Raw genomic sequence first — 22,922 nt, 5'->3', positions numbered from 1 at the left:
GAGGGATCTTTAATGAGGGAGGAAAGAACCTTCATTAATATGATCTATAAGGGTGGTGGCAGATGAGGTTACTGGGGGAGATTAGTCGCCCAGAGAAAAATCACCTCTTCTTCGGGAGACTAATCTCCCCTAAATGCCTTCCCGCCCGGCGGGATGGCAGTCAGATTGCTTCAGCTTTCCGAAGTCGTCCGAAGTTTCCTCGTGAGGCAGAAAGGCATTTAGGGGAGATTAGTCTGCCGAAGAAGAGGCATTTTGTTGCTGGGCGACTAATCTCCCCAGTAGCCTCGCCTGCCACCACCCTAAATAGGGATTTCATTATTTCAGCTGGGTGCAGAATAAGGAGCACGTGCTGTGAGTCATCTAGAAGAAGTAAGTGATGAAGGTATTCCTGCATTGGCCAAAGCTAAATGTTCTGCCATATTACTGCCTACAACTGCTTATATTGTAAGGTACGGTATCTTCAAATAAACCATTCTCTACCCATGTGCTTTTATTCAGCTTCCTTACCTTATTTATGAATGTACAGATAGTACCTCTTTCTGTGTATACGGTACTTATAGGTGCAGTGTGTTCTTGTTTTTGATAGCAGATGGTTTAATGCAAAATATTCCATAAATAATAAATACCTAAATTCTGTGTTTAGACAAAAATGGTGTGACATTAAATATGTTACAGTAATTGTCTAATTCAAGATATGAAACAAAGTATTTGAAAAAAAATATTATTTTGCTGTTTTTTTTCCTTTTCTCCTTCAAGTGACCTTGTTAAACAATTACAAAGTAATTACAAAGTAATTATTACAAAGTTGCAGTTACACTGTAACCATTTCTTGTCAGCAAAAGAAGCTGGTAAACAAGTTTGACCTGAAGAAGAGTTTTTTTTGAGACAAGGAACTATATATGCTCAGTACAAGGTTTTATTTGGTTTATAGCATTCCCTTTCTCTCTCCATTTCAAGAAAGGGCAATGACAACTCCAATGTATTATAGGGGTCATAGTCAGTTGGTTATTCTAGTTTAAGTTCGACTAAATGTATGCTTAATGGTGTTTCAAATGGGTGAAATTTTGATTTGAGATTCTATTCACTTCCATTGCATTCATGCATTCAGGTATGGGATCCATTATCCAGACACCTGTGATCTAGAAATCTCTGAATTATGGGAAGGTCATCTCTCACAGAATCCATTTTAATCAAATAATTCAGATTTTTTATTTTTTTTTCTCTGTAATAATAAAACAGTACCCTGTACTTGATCCCAACTAAGACATAATTAATCCTTATTGGAAGCAAAACCAGCCTATTGGATTTATTTAATGTTTCAATTATATTTGGTAGATTAATGGTATGGAGATCCAAATTACGTCAATATAACAGTTCCCATACCTGTATATCATTTTATATCTGCAAAGAAATGCACCTTAAAATATCTTTCTTGAGTTTCTAACATTTTATGAAAAACATGGGTCTAGGCAAATGCTGTAAATACTTTCAGGCATATATAACCTATTAGAATAAAATATTGTTAACCTAGAAACAAACTTTGCAATTATTAATTTAAATGTGTGTTTTTAGCTGAATTTCATCCTTTTTGTTGTAGACTCAAACAGCCAAGAGCACGGGACATGCTTATTGCTGGAGTCATTGTTTCTCTTGCCAGTGATTTTAACCCTAATGCGTATTGCTTTTCGATGATAAGCATTGCCTGTCTTTTTATATTAATTATGGAAAGTGAAGTTAATAGTAAATCATAGCCAGACAGCCAAATTGAATTTCTTTGTAAAACACTATGTAATAAAACATGTTTTTGATTGTAGTTATTTCAAGAGAGGTATGCTTTTATAATATAATAAATGCCATTTCAGTCTTAGCCTATGGTGATGCACTTGGATTTTGTCAACATGAAGATGTCTCTGAAAAGCTCTGGCTGCTGCTACCATCAATGCAGCATATGCTTTGGGAAGACCCCATACTCATGGATCACTGGAGGTTGGAAAACAGTGGGGCTCATTTATCAACACTGGGCAAATTAGCCCATGGGCAGTTACCTATAGCAACCAATCAATGATTAGCTTTTTAAAGCTAGCTGCAAGTAGAACAATTAATGCAGCAATCTGATTGGTTGCCATGGGTTAATGCCCATGGGCAAATTTGCCCAGTGTTGATACTGAGATGTTGTTGTAATTAATGCCTCACAGTATCTATTGATTACTACAGAATTTGTTTCATTCATTTTTTCATTATAATGGTTGCAGGGAAAACTAGATATTGTTGGTTATGAAATTATCAACTAAATTTTGTTATATTGTGAAATCACAAGGCAGCTCCAGGGTTTCAGAAATGTAAAATCAGTTACTTTTGTTAATAAAAAAAACCCTAATCTGCCATGGTCTTAGTAATCATACAAGCAACATACAAGCAAGTACATATTATGACTGTAATGTTTATGTCTGGCTGGGCTTATAGATATATGTGGCATTAGTTTGGATCGTCTGTTCTATTCACACAGCTCTCTTTAAAGGGGTTGTTCACCTTTGAGTTAACTTGTAGTATGATGTAGAGCGTAATATTCTGAGACAATTTGCAATTGGTTTCTGTTATTTATTATTTGTGGTTTATGCGTTATTTGGATTTATATTCAGCCGCTCTCTAGTTTGCAATATCAGCAATCTGGTTGCTAGGGTCTTTGAATAAGAGATTGAAATATGAATAGAAGAGGTTCTGAATAGAAAGATAAAAAGGGTAATGAAAACTAGCAATAACAATATATTTGTAGCCTTAATGAGCATTTGTTTGTAGATGGGGTCAGTGACCCCCATTTGATAGCTGGAAAAAGTCAGAAGGGGGCAAATACTTAGAAAACTATAAAAAATAAGACCAATTGAAAAGTTGATTAGCATTGGCCATTCTATAACATACTAAAATATAACTTAAAGGTTTGAATGCATTTCTTGTGAGCAGTGCTCAGATATAGACAGGCAAGAAATGATCTGCACTTACCCATATTAATATATTAAGGATATTCAGATAAGATATTGTACATAATGCTGCTAAAAAATACCCACCCCTTTAAACAAAACACAGATTGTTTTCCATTATTACAAATATTCAAGATGGTCAACTATCTTAAAGTCTATTCTTGTCTGACGAGTCCCATGCTCACTTGCTTCTGATTCAATAATAATTCTCCTACATCATTAAACATTTTCCACAAGGGCTAAGTCTTACCTGCAACTTGTTTTCCAAGGTCAAGGTTAAAACTCCCAAATAGTTGCCCTTTTTATTTGATCACCTGACTGATACTGAAGATGATGGGAACTACAACATGTAGCTAGCCACTATTCCTGTATAAACTATAGCTCAGTGTTGTGATCAGTAGCAGGGCTGCCAAGTATGTAGTACACTCAGGGGGGATTTGGAACTGTCTATTTACTCTGTATTCACCTGGAAGGCCATCTTAAGATGAATTAGGGTGAGATTTAGGGTAAAAAATATTTGCTGACCAAAGGTTGAACCTCCAAGGGGAATTGAAAAAGCCCAACAACTACTGCCTTAAAAGGCCAGTAACATAATTTTTTTTTTTTAAATTTGTTTCTATTTAACGAAAAAAAAAACACCAAGGCAGTTTTAACTTTCAATTAGCAAAGTTTTTATTAAGAAATGACTTACTGATTCTCTGCTTGCGCTTCTCTTCAGAAACGGCGACAGGGTGATGATCCATTGTGCGGCCCTCGATTTCTCCTCCCTTCCTTCTATAGGAGATAGCCAGGGAGGAGAAATCGAGCGCCGCATGATGGATCGTCGCCCTGTCGACGTTTCTGAAGAGGAGCACAATCAGAGAATCTCGTTAAGTAGAAACAAATTTTTTAAAAAATGTAATATTTATTTTTTATGATACTGGTCCTTTAAGATATACAACTAAAAGGTGATTAAAAGAAGTGTGGTCCTCTGAGTACTTTGATTTTGTACATGTAATGCTTTTTTGTTTTCTCTTTCATTTGTAGGTGGGAACATGTGATTTACCATTTCGGTGGACATCATGAATTGATTGAATATATTGTTATCAAAGGGAAAATAGTATACAAGAACAAAAGTTCTGCATCTGTAGAAAGGATACTAATATCATACAACGATACTACTTTTTATTAGCACAATGTCCTTATTTTTCACATTAATGTATATGTATAATTTCACAGGAATAACCCCACTACAGTGAATTCCAGATCATATTCAGAAATGCACCAATCGATGATAATGACAAACTAACAAATGAAAAATCTGTAAAGTCTGTTTTCACTATTTAAAGTGGACCTGTCACCCAGACACAAAAATCTGTATAATAAAAGTCCTTTCAAATTAAACATGAAATCCAATTTCTATTTTTTTTATTAAAGCATTCATAGCTGTTGTAAGCTCATTTAAACATCTCAGCTGTCAATCAAATATTGTCTGCCCCTCCTCTATGCCCTGGGCATAGAGGCAGGGCAGACAATTACTTTCTCTTTCCATTCAGCACTTCCTAGATGTCACTGCTCTCCACATATTCCCCCGTTCTCTTTACCATTTAATTGTGCAGCCAGGGCATGGGGATGGACATCGGGTCCCCTATTCTGGTGCACAAACAAGATTCTGAGATGATGCAAGGCTTGTCTTAATAACAGTGTCCACAAAATGGCTCCTGCCTGCTTACTATAATTATGAATTCCCAGACTGATGGAAACAAGATTCAAATAATTTATACAGTGTATAAGTACAGGTTTATTCTGCTTGACTGATATGATAAAATAGGATTATGAATAATTTTTTTGGGTGACGGGTCCCCTTTAAGTGAATTGAAAAAATTAAGGGACTTGTATGTGGAGGGGAAACTCATCTTTGTAATTTGCAGTTATAAACTCTAATGCAGAGGAGGGTAAATAGACATAAATGAGCTTGTATACTGTATTGTTGTCATACAGTATAATAAGCAAGAGATATGAGGGTAGACTTCATGTTCCACTTTAGTGTTCATGGCAGCTGCAAATGACAAGCTTAACACTGTTCCTGAATCTGGCATCCAATCATATTGTCTGCAATAGCACAGGAGTGTACAGTAAGTCCAAAATCATACTCGAAGCTGCAAAGAAGTTACTTCACTTGCAACTGAGTAGTTATTACTTGATATAACTAATGCAATTTGGTCATTCAATGGTATGGCCATTGATCAGCCAATAATCTGCAAACACTTTACTTGTATGTTTAGATCCCACTATGCTGTAGGATCCATTAGTTGCTAGGGTCCTACTGTATATACATGTCTTATCTTGAGAAGCAAAACAGTGACAAAAATATTTTTTTTCACTCATTCATAAGTCCCCTGAGTGCTCCAGTTCTTCATGTGCATATTCATCTCTTTTGGATGCACCTGGGCCATTGTCCCCAATACTGGGAGTATGTTGCAATCATTTGTTTGTTGCTATATAACAAACAAGGGAAAGTTGTGCTCACCACTATTTTTTAAAACCATTAGGCAGGGGTGCAATGAGGCTGTGACCACTAAATACATATAGACAAATACAAGAGTCCTCTGCACTCAACCCATTATCAATATATATATATTTGAAAGCAGCTAGTAAGTTGCAAAGTTGAGAATTGAGCATAGGACTGGCCAGATATGGGATGACTTTGACGTAGATGGCCAGCTTAAATATATTGCAATATATGGACAAACAATCCCTGTTTTGTTTAAAGGGTAAGGCATTTTTCAGTAGCAGTATGCACAAAATGTCGCTGTCTTAAATATATTGATAATGGGTTGAGTGCAGAGGACTCTTGTATTTGTCTATATATATATATATTGTGCAATAGAGTATAAAGCGTTAGCCAGGGAGAGTATTGTGGTGCCTTACATAGATATTCTATCTGATCATACAGTAATTAAAAACCTTTTAATACTAAGGTTTTGCTAAACTGTAATGCCAACCATCCCCACCACATACTCGAGCAATAAGCTATTGTACCAATGTATCTGTATATGCATATGACAATTAGATAAAAATCACGATTTTTGCTCAAATGAAAAAAGCTGATATGAGTGCAAAGTTTATTGAATGATGTTCATTCAATTCATCCTTAAGAGAAAATAAAAGAAAGCTTTGGCCTTTTACTGTGATTAATCAAAGATCAAATTGAAAAATTACTTATGTTACATTTTTTTCTGCAAGTTGCAAGATTACAATTTTCCAGCATATTTTAATTGATGTTATATTTTCTTTACAGTTCATAATATAAGACACCATTATAAAGAAAGCTGTAGCTCCAGTGCAAGGTCTCTCAAAAACACAACAATATTGAAAAAAAAAACTTGTAAGTCTATAATGCCCAAAACATGTTTTCCATTTCTTTTTTATTTGTTGGGGTAAAGTCAAGTCAAGTACTGAAGAATTCACAGGATGAATCTTTTACAACTGTTCATGGAGAAAACAGGACATTTTGCTACTAACATTGCTTTATTTCTACTGCATGTACACTTTGGATTAAGACCCACTGAAATCCAGCAGACAATCACTGGGGTCATGAGAACAGGAGTTATTTAATGATGAAGATTCCATTGAAAAGGATGTAGGGGAGGAAGGTCTTGATTCAGGAATATGCTCCATTCTATATTTTTCAATATATGGTTCCACCACATTCCATATCTATAAGCACAAAATAGTAAAATAGGCACATTTTATAATAAATCTACGGTATACGTTATAAAACAGTTTTATTTCCTCTAGTATTCAATATCAAAGGATCTTGTAATGCAATAATATTAGGAGGATAAGTCATATTTATTAGCAATAGATCTGCAATAATAAACACAACTTGCCTTCTGGTCAACAAGCAACCTGTGAACTGCTTCTATATCTGGAGCCATGAAACGGTCCTTCATCCAAGGCCTTAAACAAGACAAACATGAAACAGCTGTAGATTATTAACCATTAAAAACAAACAAAGAACTAGAAAGCGCTGAGTGAGGCTGTTTATTTATTTTTACCTAACAACCGAGCGCACAAGGTCATAGACTTTCTCCAGTGGAGTTGTTGTCCGGAGCGGGCGTAGGAACTCAATCCCCTGACAGGCTGCAAGTAACTCTATAGCCAACACTAAGAAAAAAAGGAAGTGAATAACTAGTACTTTGTGAGTGCATGTCAACCTATAAAGACTTTATAAAACACCCACTACAAAAAGCAAAATGGAAATAGAGAATGCTGCTTCATGTGTACATTTCAGAGCCTGCATTTTCTCTCCTGGATCCCTATTGAATTACTCGTTCAGTAAAAATATATTCTGCACCCTTATTCCCTTGAACAATGTTATAGTACAGGATTGGTCCTCTTCTATACCAGTGTCTCTTAGACTCCTTCATTTCTAATAAAATCTATAAAAAGAAGTATTAAAAATGAAAAACATTACTTCATTGGTAGCCAATCCAATTCAGACTGGATTTTCTTTTTACCATATATTTTAAAAAAATCCTACCATGTTCAACATGTTCGATGACTCTTACAGCTTTCCTGGCTGCCCATCCACCCATGGACACATGGTCTTCTGTTGCTGCACTAGTGGAGAGGGAGTCCACAGATGAAGGATGGCACAATGCCTTGTTTTCTGAAACTATAGAAGAAGTAGCATCATAAAATATGTTCATGTCAATTACTTGAATCAGTTGCTTAAATAAATAAAAAATACATTTTATTAAAAAAGAAGACGAATAAACTCAGGATAAAGTGGGCCTGTGCTGAATGGAGAAACGAATATAGTACTGTGCTATGTATAGCATAATAGAAGGATAACAGCAAAAGTATTCCAATATTGTAAGTACCAAGAGCAGCAGCAGTGCAGTGAGCGATCATGAAGCCAGAGTTTAAGCCTCCTTCTGTCACTAGAAATGCTGGCAGCTCACTAAGTGAGGGGTTACACAGTCTTTCAATCCTCCGTTCACTGATGGCAGCAAGTTCATGCACCCCAATAGCAAGGTAATCCAAAGCCTGAAAGGAAAAACCTCCATGTGTGTTTATACTGCAGTAGATAACTTATCTGGTATAAAGGATAAAACATTTAAATATTACCTTTGCAGGGTATTCCCCATGGAAGTTTCCACCTGATATGGTCTCACCTCGCTCTGAAAAAACCATCTTGTATAAAGAGTTAAGAATTTTATATGCACAAAGTCTAGATTAGATTCAGTCTGTGGACCTTCAACTTCAACACTGGCTTGCTTCAAAATGAAGTAAACAAGCACATAAAGACATCACCAACTGCAGGGTTCCACTTCATTGAATATGTGGAAAGCTCAAATCATAAAACATTTATTGATAAAACTGTGATAAAACTAAATAGTGGTTAAATATTGGCTGTGTGTCATTGACAGAGCAGGAAATGTGCTAAACAGTGGCAAAAATACTAGCAGTTGTTATAAATTGTTGACAGCAATCTAACAAACGGATCTTCCTAGGTTTAGCTTTGCACCACAGCACTAAGCATGGACCTGAGCTATACTTGTAGCCCTTAGAATTTGTTACAAAAGTGTTGCACACGATTTTCAAAATTATCAAACCCTACCAGGAAGTAGAGAATTCAAAAATTAAAAGAATACCCCATGTGTCTGACACATGCTTTACTTAGGGGCACATTTACAAAGCTCGAGTGAAGGATTCGAATAAAAAAAACTTCGAATTTCAAAGTGTTTTTTGGGCTACTTCGACCATCGAATGGGCTACTTCGACCTTCGACTACTACTTCGACTTTGAATCGAACGATTCGAACTAAAAATCGTTCGACTATTCGACCATTCGATAATCGAAGTACTGTCTCTTTAAGAAAAACTTCGACCCCCTGCTTCGGCAGCTAAAAGCTACCGAAGTCAATGTTAGCCTATGGGGAAGGTCCCCATAGGCTTGCCAGCGTTTTTTTGATCGAAGGATATTCCTTCGATCGTTGTATTAAAATCCTTCGAATCGTTCGATTCGAAGGATTTAATCGTTCGATCGAACGAATAATCCTTAGATTGTAGGATTAGCGCTAAATCGTTCGACTTCGATATTTGAAGTCGAACGATTTTAGTTCCTAGTCGAATATCGAGGGTTAATTAACCCTCGATATTCGACCCTTAGTAAATCTGCCCCTTAGTGTAACAGGCTTTATAAAAGGAATTTGATAAAGCATTCTACATCTGACGAAACCCACATTCAGCAATATGGTTTTTATAGATAGGATTTCTCTTCAGGGTGCCCAAAGGCCCAAATCCTCCAATGCCCTCCCCCGCCCCTCATGATCGCATCCTTTGAGCTTACAAGGATACAAGGATGTGTGGAAGACTCTAGAGCTCACACCTGAGCAAATTTAAAATTTTAATTTGTGATGCCCTGTGGCTTTGCCACAAATCGGGGCCTGATTAATGGCCCTATAAACAAAAGCAAGCATTCAACCTTTTCCTTTCAGTTTTCTAACTGCAATAGACCAGTGGAAGTCAACAGCTGATTAGTTGCTAAGTGGACCAACTTTGCCTATGCATTGCATGTAAAGATACAGGATTGTCTGTTGCGCTGTTAATTTCAGTTGTGATGATGTTCTTCACAAAGGCGATTGTATCATTTACCACTCCGTGCACCTGTATATATACAAATACATATAGTCGGAAAGTATTTATTTAATATGAAGGGTGTTTTTGTTTTTCAATTCAGTCATTTTTAACAAATGTTTTTAAAAACCATATCTACATATTCGCACAGAAATATGAGAGATGTATAGCTGAAATGCATTTGTAAAAGTTGTAATTGTGTGATAAAAATCACTTTGCATCACTCTTTTGGGTACCTCTTTGAAAGTTAAGGGATGAGAAAGTTGCCCAGAAGGTGTTTCATCAAAAAAAAAAAAAAATGAAGAAGCAGGTGATCGGACATTTAAAAACCCCATTGTTAATTTGTTTGACATATGTTTTAGTGATAAACTAAGGCTTGAGACAAAGGAACAGAACATTTGATCTGGAGTAAAGTAGCGAAGACTTGGGTTTGGGCTTCCTAGTGAATGAAGAATTAGTAAGGGTAAGACTACTAATCCTTATGAGATGCTAGAATTTAAGATAAAAGAAGTGTAGTAGAACCCTTCTCCATTCTGATATAAGTACAGGTAGATAGTTAGGGTAAGGGAGATGAGCATGGAGATCGAGGCAGAGTGAGAGATGGAGATTAGAAAAAAGAGGACAAAAGACAGATTTATTTAAACTGATATTTTGTATAAAAAGAATACATGCGTGAGGCTTATAGGAAAGACATCTTAGTATTTTTGTTAACCTGACCCCAAAATGGTTTACCTGAGGACAGCAGCGTAGTGTATAAGCATCCTGGACCCTATCACAGAACCTGTGACTCTCTAGAAAGAAAAAAAATTAAAAAAGAATATAAAAACACAATAACTAAATGTGAGAAAAACTTATGTTAGGCAATCAGTTCTATTCCGTTTATATTACTATAATTACGTTTTTGTATAGATTTGTAAGGTAATTATTCCTTGTCCTTATACTTGTAATCATGCATATGTGTACCAGTTGTTATAATTCATTTGCCATAATAATAAAGTGTTAAATGATGCCCTCATTTCTTATTATCTGTTTAGAAGAACATAAGCAGAATATACAGTAACTTTTGGGCCACAATGAACAGCCAGCATCATCTTTGGCTTCTGTTCTACAGAGATCCATGTTGGCTCTAAAAATTGCCATTTTTACACTGCACACACCTGGGTGTTGCTGTTCTATGGTCACACTCAGCCCAGACTATTGGTGTGCTATCACCCCTTGGAATCTTTAGTTCCACTTACCAAAAGCTTTTCTTTCACTAACAGCAGGATATACATTACAGTGAATCGCCCTTCCATGTATGTACAGTAGATGGGGCATTGAGAATGTAAATGACTCATTTAAAAATTGCAACAAATAAACCGCATTGTTCCTTTTAGAATATTACGGCGACCTACAGTGTATACTACAGGTATGGGACCTGTTATCGAGACTGCACAGGACCCGTCGTTTTCTGTAGTATGGAACACCATACTTTAAGGCTGCTAAAAAAAATCATTTAAACATTAAATAAACCCAATAGGATTGTTTTGCCTCCAATAAAAATTAATTATATTATAGTTGGGATGCAAGGTTTTATCATAACAGGAAAAAGGGATATTTTTTAAATAATGTGATTAAAATGGAATCTATGAAATATGGACTTCCAATAATTCTGAGCTTTCTGGATAACAGATTCCCAGATAATGGATACCATACCTATACTCACAGCATACCTGCAATCTCTGAGGGGTGATGATCCGAATCCAACAGTGATCGGAAACGAAAGGCAACTTCCACTTGTCCAGGGTGGGGTCTCAGAGCATGTATATCTAGAAATCAGAAATATTTTTTTAGCAACATCAATATTTTACCAGCCATGGGGAAAAGGGATCACATTTACCAACCTGTATCAAAGGCCCTAGTTGTACCCTTCAAGACTTCGAGTGTGAGAGCAGCAACAACATCAGATTGCTTGGCAATAGCATTGGCTCTTTCCACAGCCTCACAACCCAGGGATGTAATCATCTGGGTCCCATTAATAAGGGCTAGGCCCTAAACAGAAGACAATTTTAGGGAATGGAAAAAACCTTAACAAACCTGGAATGTAGGTAGTATTCAAAGTGGGTAACCTGTTATTAATATTTTAAAGATACTGTTGCCATATTATTAGCCACTTTTCTATAATTTCACTTAACAGTCTGTTTTTTTTCAGAAGCAATGTCATGATACGTCACGCTGTTCATTACCTAGCCACCAAGGTTGTCTTCTTACCACCAGGAAGGACCTGAATGGTCCATGGGGAGGGGACATCTTGAAGTAAGATGTGAAGAACTTTCAACTAGCGTTATATTTGTTGATGAAAAACTGCCACAATTGCAAGTGCTAACAAGAGGGAACACCACTATGGGGAAAAAATCACTAACGGGCGAAAATTCGCCAGTGACGGCTTTGCCTTGTGAAGTTTAATCGCCGGCGCTGAATGCTGGCGAAGTTGCGCTAGCGTTACTTCGCCAGACATAGCGAAGTTGCGTTAGCGTTAGATAAATTGCATACGGTGGGAAGTTAAATTTCAATGGACGTATAGGTTGCAGCAAGTACATTACACTACACAAGCCCAGGGAACCCAAATAAAATAAAATAAAGTTGTTATAATGCCCTACACATGTGCCCAGTGTATAGTTTATGTGCCATATGTAAGGAAATGTAGGGTAAAAGCTGGGTACCCTAAAAAAAAATTATGATCCTTTGCAGCCTATCACCCTGAAAAAAGGATAAGACACCAGCCTTTTTGGGACTTAGAAAATTTTTCAACAAAGTTTCAGTCCTATCTACTCCATTGCACTTCACCTGGTCTGAGGTGGTGAAGGCAAGTCTGACGATAGAGGTAACGTTCAGTAAAATCAAAAACTTAGTGAGTTTGCGTAGTAACGCTCTTTGGCCAGAGCGAATATTTGCCTGGAGTTAGAGTGCGAAGTTGCGCCAGAGTCTATCTCCTTAACTGGCGTTATAATGCCATCGCCTGTTAGTAAATCGGCGAAGTGCCGAAATGACATCACACGGGCGAATTTTTGCCAGCGTTTGCCACTTCACCCTTTAGTAAATTTGCCCCTATGTGTGCATGAACCACAGGCCCATAGTGTTTTACATGAGAATAGCTGCATTTTATGGAAAAATCTAACTATTTTGCATATACAATTATAATACAATTAGAATACAATTATAAGGTTGGGCACAGTTTGTGCTTCTCCTATTGTCTATGGCACATTGAGATTTTTAATTTAACTTTATACATAACATAAATACAATATACACAAATAGGTAAACATGATGAAATGAAGATGACAAATTCACATTATGAAAAAGACAACAAAGTCAACCAATCAGAAGGTAGCATTTATTCATTTCAACTGATTAAAAAAATACACTTTATAGTTAACTGCAAAATGCATAATTAGTGCCAACACATTTCTTTAGATAGATTATACCTTATTCACATTGCTGTGAGCAGGCTCCCTTGTGATGGATGGATATAAATATTTGAGCTATTGAACTTTGGTTAACTACAAAGTGGCATAAACAAATAGTTGATCTTTTGATGGTGAAAATTACAAATAACGTATATAATGTTTTAACATTTGTTCTGACAACGATTATACATTTAGGGGCAGATTTACAAAGCTCGAGTGAAGGATTCGAATTAAAAAAACTTCGAATTTCGAAGTGTTTTTTTGGCTACTTCGACCATCGAATGGGCTACTTCGACCTTCGACTACTACTTCGACTTCGAATTGAACGATTCGAACTAAAAATCGTTCGACTATTCGACCATTCGATAGTCGAAGTACTGTCTCTTTAAGAAAAACTTCGACCCCCTACTTCGGCAGCTAAAAGCTACCGAAGTCAATGTTAGCCTATGGGGAAGGTCCCCATAGGCTTGCCTGTGATTTTTTGATCGAAGGATATTCCTTCGATCGTTGTATTAAAATCCTTCGAATCGTTCGATTCAAAGGATTTAATCGTTCGATTCAAAGGATTTAATCGTTCGATCGAACGAATAATCCTTCGATCGTTCGATCGCAGGATTTGCGCTAAATCGTTCGACTTCGATATTCGAAGTCGAACGATTTTAGTTCCTAGTCGAATATTGAGGGTTAATTAACCCTCGATATTCGACCCTTAATACATCTGCCCCTTAGAGTGTAACAAATTACCACATCAAGGAAGAGGCCCAGATGTACCACCCTGAGCCTTCAGCAAAGGGAGCAGATCAAACCGGATATCTGTTGAGCAGGCACTTTAACAAGGTAAACTTCCACCAGGTGGATGAGAACAAGCAAAGACTTTTATAGCCTATGAAGTTTTGTAACACAAAAGGTATAAGGTTGCTTATTTGTGACATAAATAAAGTCTTCACTTATTCTTATCCACCTGGTAGAAGTTTGCCATATTGAGTGCCTGCTCAACAGATATCCGGAATTATTATACATTGCCTTAGGGCAGTGATCACCAACCAGTGGCTTGCGAGCAATATGTTTCTCACAAACCCCTTGGATGTAGCTCCCAGTGGAGCTTAAAGCAGGTGCTTATTTTTGAATTCCTGACTTGGAGGCAAGTTTTGGTTGCATAAAAACAAAGTGTACTGCCATACAGAGTCCCTTGTAGGCTGCCAGTCCACATAAGGGCTACCAATAGCAAATCACAGCCCTTATTTGGCAACCCACAAAAACATTTTGCATGTTTGTGTTTCTCCCCAACTTTTTTTACATTTGAATGTGGCTCATGGGTAAATAAGGTTGAGATCCATGCCTTAGGGCAAGAAAAATCACAAAAGAAAATCACTTCAATATCCTGATAACTTTTTCTTATTACCTCTTTTGGCTTTAGTGAAATTGGCTGTAATCCATGAGCTTGCAGCACCTAGTAACAGTATAAGAGAAGATTGTGATATTGTGAAAAGAAGACAGCATATATGTGGTTGGTTGTTATTATAGTTGATTAAGGTAGTTTTTATTTCATTTACATATGTTTAACCTGACCAATAACTTTAAATTAATATAATTGAGCATTCAGTGAAAATTAAAAACATAAACATGTTTCCACTAAAATCTTAACATAACAAAATTGCTGCAAATGCTCCAGGTACCAGTGAAAATGGCCACCTCAGAATTCTTTGTTTGATAAAGAAAAAAAACCATTTGAATCGGACTGTCTCAGGCTTCTTCAGGAACAGTAATTAAAAGTAATTAAAATATAACGTACTATTGCCCTACACTGGCTAACTGGTGTGTTTGATTTAGAGATGCTTCTATAGTTTATATAAATAAGCTGCTGTGTAGTCATGGGGTAGTTATTTTGTCAGAAAAAGGAGAAAAGGCACAGGTCGCATAGCAGATAAGATCTGTAGATTAAAATGGGTTTAGATGCTGTGTAAGAAGAAAACCCATTGTATTCTACAAATCTTATTTATCTACTAAATAATCAGTGCCATTTACCCCTATTTTAACTTGAATGGCTGCCCTGTGGCTACACAACAATTTGTTTATATAAATATATTTACAAATTAAAATATGTACATTGTATATTTACAATATGTAAAATACATACAGGCACAGTCATATATACATCAAAAAAAAATAGGCGAATACTTGACTTACATATTTGGCATCAGCCCAACCACTCTTGGGTGACCACATTTTACCTTCTCCTATCAAACCCAATGCAAGATGAGAAAGAGGAGCAAGATCTCCACTAGCCCCAACCGTCCCTTTCTCTGGGACATATGGCAAACAACTTGCTGGAAAAAAATCACAATGTGTTTAGTTGCTTCGGGTTCATAGCATATATCATTAGTAAATAGCGATAAAGATTCTTAAAGCTGGGAATACACAAGCAGATCAGCTCACTGGTCAATATATTTTTTGAACTTAACACCCACTGTCATAGGCCAAATGAGGCTGAGAGAATGCAGTCTTTGCTCAACCGAGTTCTCCAGCATTTTTAAACAATATAAATTAGACATCAGTCAAAGAGAGCATTATTTTGGCTCAAGGTTGAGATGGTGGCTAACTGCATCCATGCATGGCAAGCCTATGCCAAGCTCAGAATTCCAGAAAATTAGCTACTGATGTTGTCCTCACTGATATTACAGGCTTCAAAATTAATTCAATAGACCTCGGCAAACAGCATGATAACATATAAAAAATATAGCGCACTGTTCTATGAACAGTCTATGAACTACAGTATATGTCAGCTAATGCCGGTAGTATGATAACTCTCCCTTTTATGCATACAGGGTATTTATCAAAACAGATATGAAGAGCATATCTATGTCTGCATATTTCATATATTTAAGGTTCATTTATTATTATTTAATATATAAAAGTGTGAATATTGTTTTATAAGCTTACCATTAAATGCTTCAATGACTTGATGTAAAGTTTCTAATGAAATACCACTGTATCCTTTTGCTAAGACATTGATCCTTAAAGCCAATAGCATTCGAGTGCGGTCAGGACTTAGTGGCTTTCCGACACCTGCCAACACATAAAATAAGCTGTATTTTTATTCAAGTATAATTATGTTTTATTTATATGTTGAGCCCAAACAGCCACCTTAAAGTAAAATCGAAATATACTTTCTAGCATTTTATCTTAAACAAGGGTTGAATAAGTTAAAAAAACAGGATTTATTGTTTGTTACAGCACAATGTATTGTAGCATACATATCTATTTTGCCTGCATTTGATGCTACAGGAGAAAACAAATTAGTGCTTTTGTATGATTTGTATTGAAATATTAGACATAGCAGGTGCTAAATATTGTTTACTATTTTTTACTTGGATTAATCAAGAACATATAAAGGATAATATATAGACTTAGTTACCTGCTGAGTGAGACCGAACAAGGTTTTCTTGAAGCTCTCTAAACACAATAAAAAAAATAAAAAAATATATATTGAAAAAATAATGAACAAAGAAGTATTCTTTGTATTATTAGGGAATTTAAGTCTCTTGATGTAAACAATAAAGTAAAGTAGAATCAATATAATATAATAATCCTAATTCCAAAAGCAGCTCACGCAGAATGGAATAGTATGGGGTTTTTTTTTTGCAGTAGAAAGTACAACTATAGGTTCTTGTAGATTTTATAATTTGGTTTTGCATGACAAATTCCAGCATTTTAATAACTAATATTTCCCTGAGTATATCTGGGGGAAAGTCGCTGCAGCAAAATTATTGCCAAAAATAGATTATTTCTGCAAAGAGATCACGTTTATTACTTACTTACTTTATTTTATTTTATATATTAAAATGTATTACTTTATAAATTAATTAATTTACTTAATTTAATTATAAATTATAAATTAATTAATTTAAATTAATTTACTTTATAAATATTAAACTTAATTACTTTATTACTTACTTGAGCTTGCCCACTGGGATCACAGTGCGAGCAAACCTTCCAAACCCAGTAGTGATTCCATATACCACTGCAAGTGAGCAAAATCAGCAGAGGTGAGACATAAATATAAGGGAACAACAGTAAAATCAGCAGATGTGAAATATGTGCAAAGAGCAACAGTGTTGGACTGGGATGCCAGGGGTCTACCAGAAAACCTTAGACCATGGGCTCATTCTCCAAGTTTCTTTCACTTTTTACATTTTATTTTCTTAGTATTTTTTCTTTAAATGATATACTCTATTTTTCCATATATTTTGCCCCTTTGTTCTGATACAGAATTAGGGAGTGAACATGAAATTGTTACAAATGCTTAGAAGCAGAAGGGCCCACTGACACCTGGGCCCACCAGGAGTTTCCTGGTATCCTGATGGGCCAGTCCAAAATGAAGAGCAAGAGAGAAAAAGCAGCAGAAAAGGAACATTTAGGGCCAGATTTAAGAAAATGTGAGATTAGAGCTCACCACAGAAAAACGAACCTGCTTTCTATTTATTCCTCATGTATTTACGAATGGGTGAAAGTTAGAGTTCACTATTTGATAAATATGTTTGTAGGAGTCCCTTAGAAATGAAAGTGCAGAGCTCTAATCCCACATTTTCATAGATCTGCCCCATAGAGAAAGACAGTAATATTTACAGATGCAAAAACTGCAGAAAGAGTAGACTTGCACAAAGCAAAGGAACAGCACACTGTATGCAAACAAAAGTAGTAGTACCTTTGTTTTCTTGGACAATACTGTCTATAAGAAGCCTAGATTGTTGCACTTTGTTCTCAGCTTGCGGAGTAAGCTTGCAAACAATAGAATACATAGATGATTATTAATTTATAACAGGAACCAGAACTATAACAAGTCACTGCCATAAAAAGAGCCCTGGTGTACCTTTATTTTGAAGAGCCCTTTGCCTAAATTGAGAAGATCTTGTGTTGACAAACTCCCCCCATCCATATGAATATACTGTAAATGATAGAAGATTCAAGAAAAATTAGAACAAATTAAATCTGTGGTAATAGTAAAACATTCATTTAAAATATTTTAATGCATTTAGTAGCCTTTAAGCATGCTGTTCCATATTATGAAAATATCCATTATCTGAAACCCCTTTATATTAAACCCTTGGTTTAATAACCCCATATTAATCAAATGTTTCAATACTTAGGGGCACATTTACTAAGGGTCGAATTTCGAAGTGGTAAAACTTGTAGAAATTCGATAGTCTAAGTTTTTTTTTATTAAATTTAGCCGTTTTCATTCGAATCGAACGATTCGAACAATTTAATCGATCGATCGAACGATTTTCAAAAAAAAAACTTTTACTTCCAAAACTTAGCCAAATACTGGCTATAGGTTCTAGGAGGTCCCCATAGGCTAACATAGCAATTCGGCAGGTTTAAAGTTTTTTAAAGAGACAGTACTTCGATTTTCGAATGGTCGAATATTCAACGTTTTTTCAATTCAAATCGAATTTTGGCCTATTCGATGGTCGAAGTACCCAAAAATTACTTAGAAATTTGAAGTTTTTGAATTTGGAAATTTACTTCAAATTCACTTCGACCCTTAGTAAATGGGCCCCTTAAAGCATTGAAGGTTTCAGTCAACCTTGTGACCTTTGGCAGGGTTGGCAAGCAACAGAGGGAAAAGTAGTGGACTCTCACCATTGAAAGTCACCACATGTGTGCCTAAATTCTATGGTTTATCTAGATAGCTGCTGCAGGAGAATAATAAAATACCGTATTAATACATACTAAAATAGAATAATGTCTCAGGTGGACAAACCCATCACTTTACACGTAGACTTGCTTCTAATCCCATCTCAAAATTAGGACTCAACGGAAGATGACTGTGGCCCAGGTGCTGCATCCCTGAGCCCGTAAAATAATGGAGAATTCAAATGTCCAATCCAATAGGAATACACTCAAACATTCCTATTGAATTGGATATTACACATTCTCTGGTCGCCTTGATCATCACCAGAACTCCAATGTAAACATGAGAGTGTACATAGATACAATTAGTAGCCATGAAAACTAGAAAATGTAAAGGTACTTTCAGGACAAAGGAAAACAGCAAATGTAAACACTTTTATAGCAAGCAGTGTAACGATTTACCCTTACACATTAGTAGTGCTTTCAAATTGTTTTTTTTTTTCATGCTGGAATGAGTGCAGTAAATTATTGTCCAAATTATTATTATCCTTTATATAGTGGTGATATATTCTGCTACACCTAGGTAACATCATAAACGTCAGACTCTGCCCCAGTGGAAGTTACAATTTAAGTCTCCATCACAGTGAGACACACTATGGTCAGTTTTATCAGAAGCCAATTAACCTTTCTTTTGAGTTTTAAATGTGGGAAGATAGTACAGGTATGTGACCTGTTATCCAGAATGCTCGGGACCTGGGGTTTTCTGAGATAACGGATCTTTCCGTAATTTGGGTCTTCATGCCTTAAGTCTATTAGAAATTAATTTAAACATTTGGGGGCAGATTTACTAAGGGTCGAATATCGAGGGTTAATTAACCCTCGATATTCGACCAGGAACTAAAATCGTTCGACTTCGAATATCGAAGTCGAACGATTTAGCGCAAATCCTGCGATCGAACGATCGAAGGATTATTCGTTCGATCGAACGATTAAATCCTTCGAATCGAACGATTCGAAGGATTTTAATCCAACGATCGAAGGAATATCCTTCGATCAAAAAAACGCAGGCAAGCCTATGGGGACCTTCCCCATAGGCTAACATTGAGTTCGGTAGCTTTTAGCTGCCGAACTAGGGGGGTCGAAGTTTTTCTTAAAGAGACAGTACTTCGATTATCGAATGGTCGAATAGTCGAACGATTTTTAGTTCGAATTGTTCGAATCGTAGTCGAAGTCGTAGTCGAAGGTCGAAGTAGCCCATTCGATGGTCGAAGTAGCCAAAAAAACACTTCGAAATTCTAAGTTTTTTTAATTCGAATCCTTCACTCGAGCTTTGTAAATGTGCCCCTAAATAAACCCAATAGGTGGGTTTTGCTTCCAATAAGGATCAATTACCTGTATATCTTAGTTGGGATCAAGTACAAGGTACTGTTTTATTATTACAGAGAAAAAGGAAATCATTTTAAAAAATTTGGATTATTTGGAAAAAATGGAGTCTATGGGAGACAGCCATTCCGTAATTGGGAGCTTTCTGGATATCAGGTTTCTGGATAAGGGATCCTATACCTGTACCTGAAGGAAATCAACATGAGCATGGTAAGAACATGCAAATTCCCTTGCAGACATTGCCGTAGCTGTAATTAAGCTTGTATTCAAGTTTATAGATTTATATATTCAAAATTGAGACAAGTGCAAAGGAATTTGAGACAGGGACTAAATCCGATGTATAACAAGGTTTATATGAATTACTGAAAGGCATACCTCAACTGGTTCTTTGTATCTGCTATATCTGTGCAAATGTTAAGGAAGCATAAGATGACCATATTGCATGTTGGGGGAAAAAAATCAAGTTTAAAAACAAACACCATAAAAGCTGCCACACACGCACACTCTAAAATGTTTGGAAAGGATACAAATGCACTCCTTCTGGTTGTGAGGGTATAAAGTCTGGTGACATCACATCTCCTTCCACAACTAAAAAAAGAAACAAAAAAAAAACAGAAGAAATAAGAAGATTCCTGGAGGCATAAACATAAAAATACTACAGAGAAGAAAACACAAGAGTAAAGTATAGCAATATATTGTTCTTTTGGGTATAACAAAGGAGCATCCATGTTGGGGATATGTTTAGTTTTAAACTAGCTTATATTCTGCTATCTGTCATGGCAGACCACAAGGTATGTTTCATTGGTATAGTAGAGTTCATGAGCCAATGAATGATTTTTTTTCTTGGCATTAGAGTTAGTGCAACCATGGCTTCTCTCATTTTATTAACATATGCTGAAAGTATATACAATCCCTGGAACTAAGTGCAATTAACGGAGCATTATACACTTCCTTGTTCAACATGATCACAATGAATAAGGCTTGTGCTCAACATACTTTTTGTACTGTTGTTAAAATCATGAAAAATTTAGTTTTTTTTGTTATTTAACAGGACAAACAGGGAAATTATAACTACTCCATGTTTGGTTCTTGTGGGGTAGATAATTATATAAGCCTCATTCTTTCCCCTGTTGTTGTTTTGTTAGCAGGAATCCATTATGTAAGACAAAAACCGATACACTGGTAACTTAATTATCTACATCACAGGAACCAAACAGAATAGCCTTAACATTCCTACTTAATTTAGCTCAAGAAATAACAAAAAAAACATTTTCTCATATCATATCAGTATCTGACTGAGCCCCCATTAAATATTGGTTGAGGGTTATTTTAGCACCATATACACCTCAGTCAGATATTGACCTGCAATGCTGGAAATCCCATTGTGTGAGGACCTGTAAGAGTCTTCCATGTGAACCAGAAGACAAGAATAGCCAATATTGACTATGTATGGCCAGCTTCAGTCTAAATAGCAAGTAGAAATGCACATCCTCCTTCGGCATAACCCTTGAATGAATAGTTAGGGGCATATTTATTAACATTGGGAACAACTTTTACCGGTGATGTTGCCCTTAGCATCAGTCACCTACAAGATAGAAAACAAAAGCAAATATATGATTGGTTCTGGTGATGTTTGTCTCAAATGTTAATCAATATGCCTGTGTGCTAGTCATTAAAGCTCTGTTCATGACAACAGGCTGCAGCTGGGCATAAATACAACCCTCTAGTCTCTGAAGATAACAGTCCACATACCAATCAAAATATAAATTGGTAGGACCACAACATAGCAGTGTAAAATGTACAAGTTGAGGTTTCACTGTATCCACTTTAGATTCTAATTAAAAATTGAGTAAGTAACTTGACTTAAGTGTATATTTTCACTTTAAATGCAATATTTAAACAAAACTTACAATTAATTGCTGACAAGTAATTGTAATATCTGCTGAGCCACAAGGAATGATGATTGATTGCTATGCTCCTCTTCGGTAGAACAGAATGGGCAGCAGTGTCCTCAGGCTCGGCATTTTGATTTCTCTGGTTTTCCCTAATAGACTGCAATCAAACCACCCAGAGCACCCTTGGCCTACAAATGGCATTACTCAGTTTTATACAGAGCCACTACAAATGTAATAGCAAATGATGTGTTTTTGTAGATGCCTTAAAACTCATTTTACTCTATTTTAAACTATGTTAAATGATTTGCTTTTAAATTATGTTTTAACTGTTCCATTTTACTTACCAACTTCAACAAATTCATTATCCTCCAAAGCATCTTCTATTCTATCATCAAGGTCGAGTAAGCCCAGACCTTTGCATCTCCGGAGGTAGAATTTCACATCGTCAACACTAGTAAACCCCCCATTATCTGGTTTATTCTTAATGTAACGTCTCAGTGCTTCCTTGCCCAGCCATCGAATTGTTTCAGAAGCTTCTTTGCAAGGCACAGCTAACCATTCTCCTCGCACGTGCACTGTGTATCTTGGCATTCTTCTGACTTTGTGGCTGTTCCACCTGATTCAAAAGATATGGTGCTCTGCAACAAATGGACAAGTGTCTATAGCAAAAATTCTTTCAGTCAAAAAATGGAGCATACGCAGTTAACAAACAAGTCTGTATACAAGCCACCTTTAAAGTTAATAGATAAGGAAAGTTGACCAATTACATTTAGATGTCTGTAAACACCCCCCATTCCTTGGTTGAGTAAACATGTGCTTCAATAGCAGATACTAAAGGTTTGCTTACACTTGCAGAGTTCTAGTATACAGTGTTGACATGTAGGAGGTATTCAGCTGAATAGACCCAGGAGCAAAGGCAGAACAAATATGATTACCAAGCAAAGTATAAGCTCATTGTGCAAA

The 22,922-nt window shown here is 36.1% G+C and overlaps 1 protein-coding gene across 1 annotated transcript; it reads right to left on the bottom strand.

The window, feature by feature from the left end:
• Positions 1–6,065: 6,065 nt before the first annotated feature.
• hal.2.S (histidine ammonia-lyase, gene 2 S homeolog) lies at positions 6,066–22,629 on the bottom strand (the record flags this gene model as incomplete). The annotated part of the gene is given in 20 exon segments (NM_001092595.1): positions 6,066–6,674; positions 6,848–6,917; positions 7,016–7,124; positions 7,501–7,635; positions 7,844–8,009; positions 8,091–8,156; positions 9,551–9,631; positions 10,334–10,392; positions 11,314–11,409; positions 11,485–11,632; positions 14,450–14,497; positions 15,235–15,374; positions 15,988–16,113; positions 16,463–16,500; positions 17,002–17,068; positions 17,753–17,825; positions 17,918–17,992; positions 20,440–20,467; positions 20,592–20,652; positions 22,304–22,629. Coding segments are annotated over 20 exon segments (1,995 nt in total). The 3' UTR covers positions 6,066–6,512.
• Positions 22,630–22,922: the final 293 nt, after the last annotated feature.

This window comes from Xenopus laevis, chromosome 3S (assembly GCF_017654675.1).
Source record: "Xenopus laevis strain J_2021 chromosome 3S, Xenopus_laevis_v10.1, whole genome shotgun sequence".
NCBI lineage: Eukaryota > Metazoa > Chordata > Amphibia > Anura > Pipidae > Xenopus > Xenopus laevis.
This window is presented reverse-complemented; position numbering and strand designations above follow the sequence as displayed.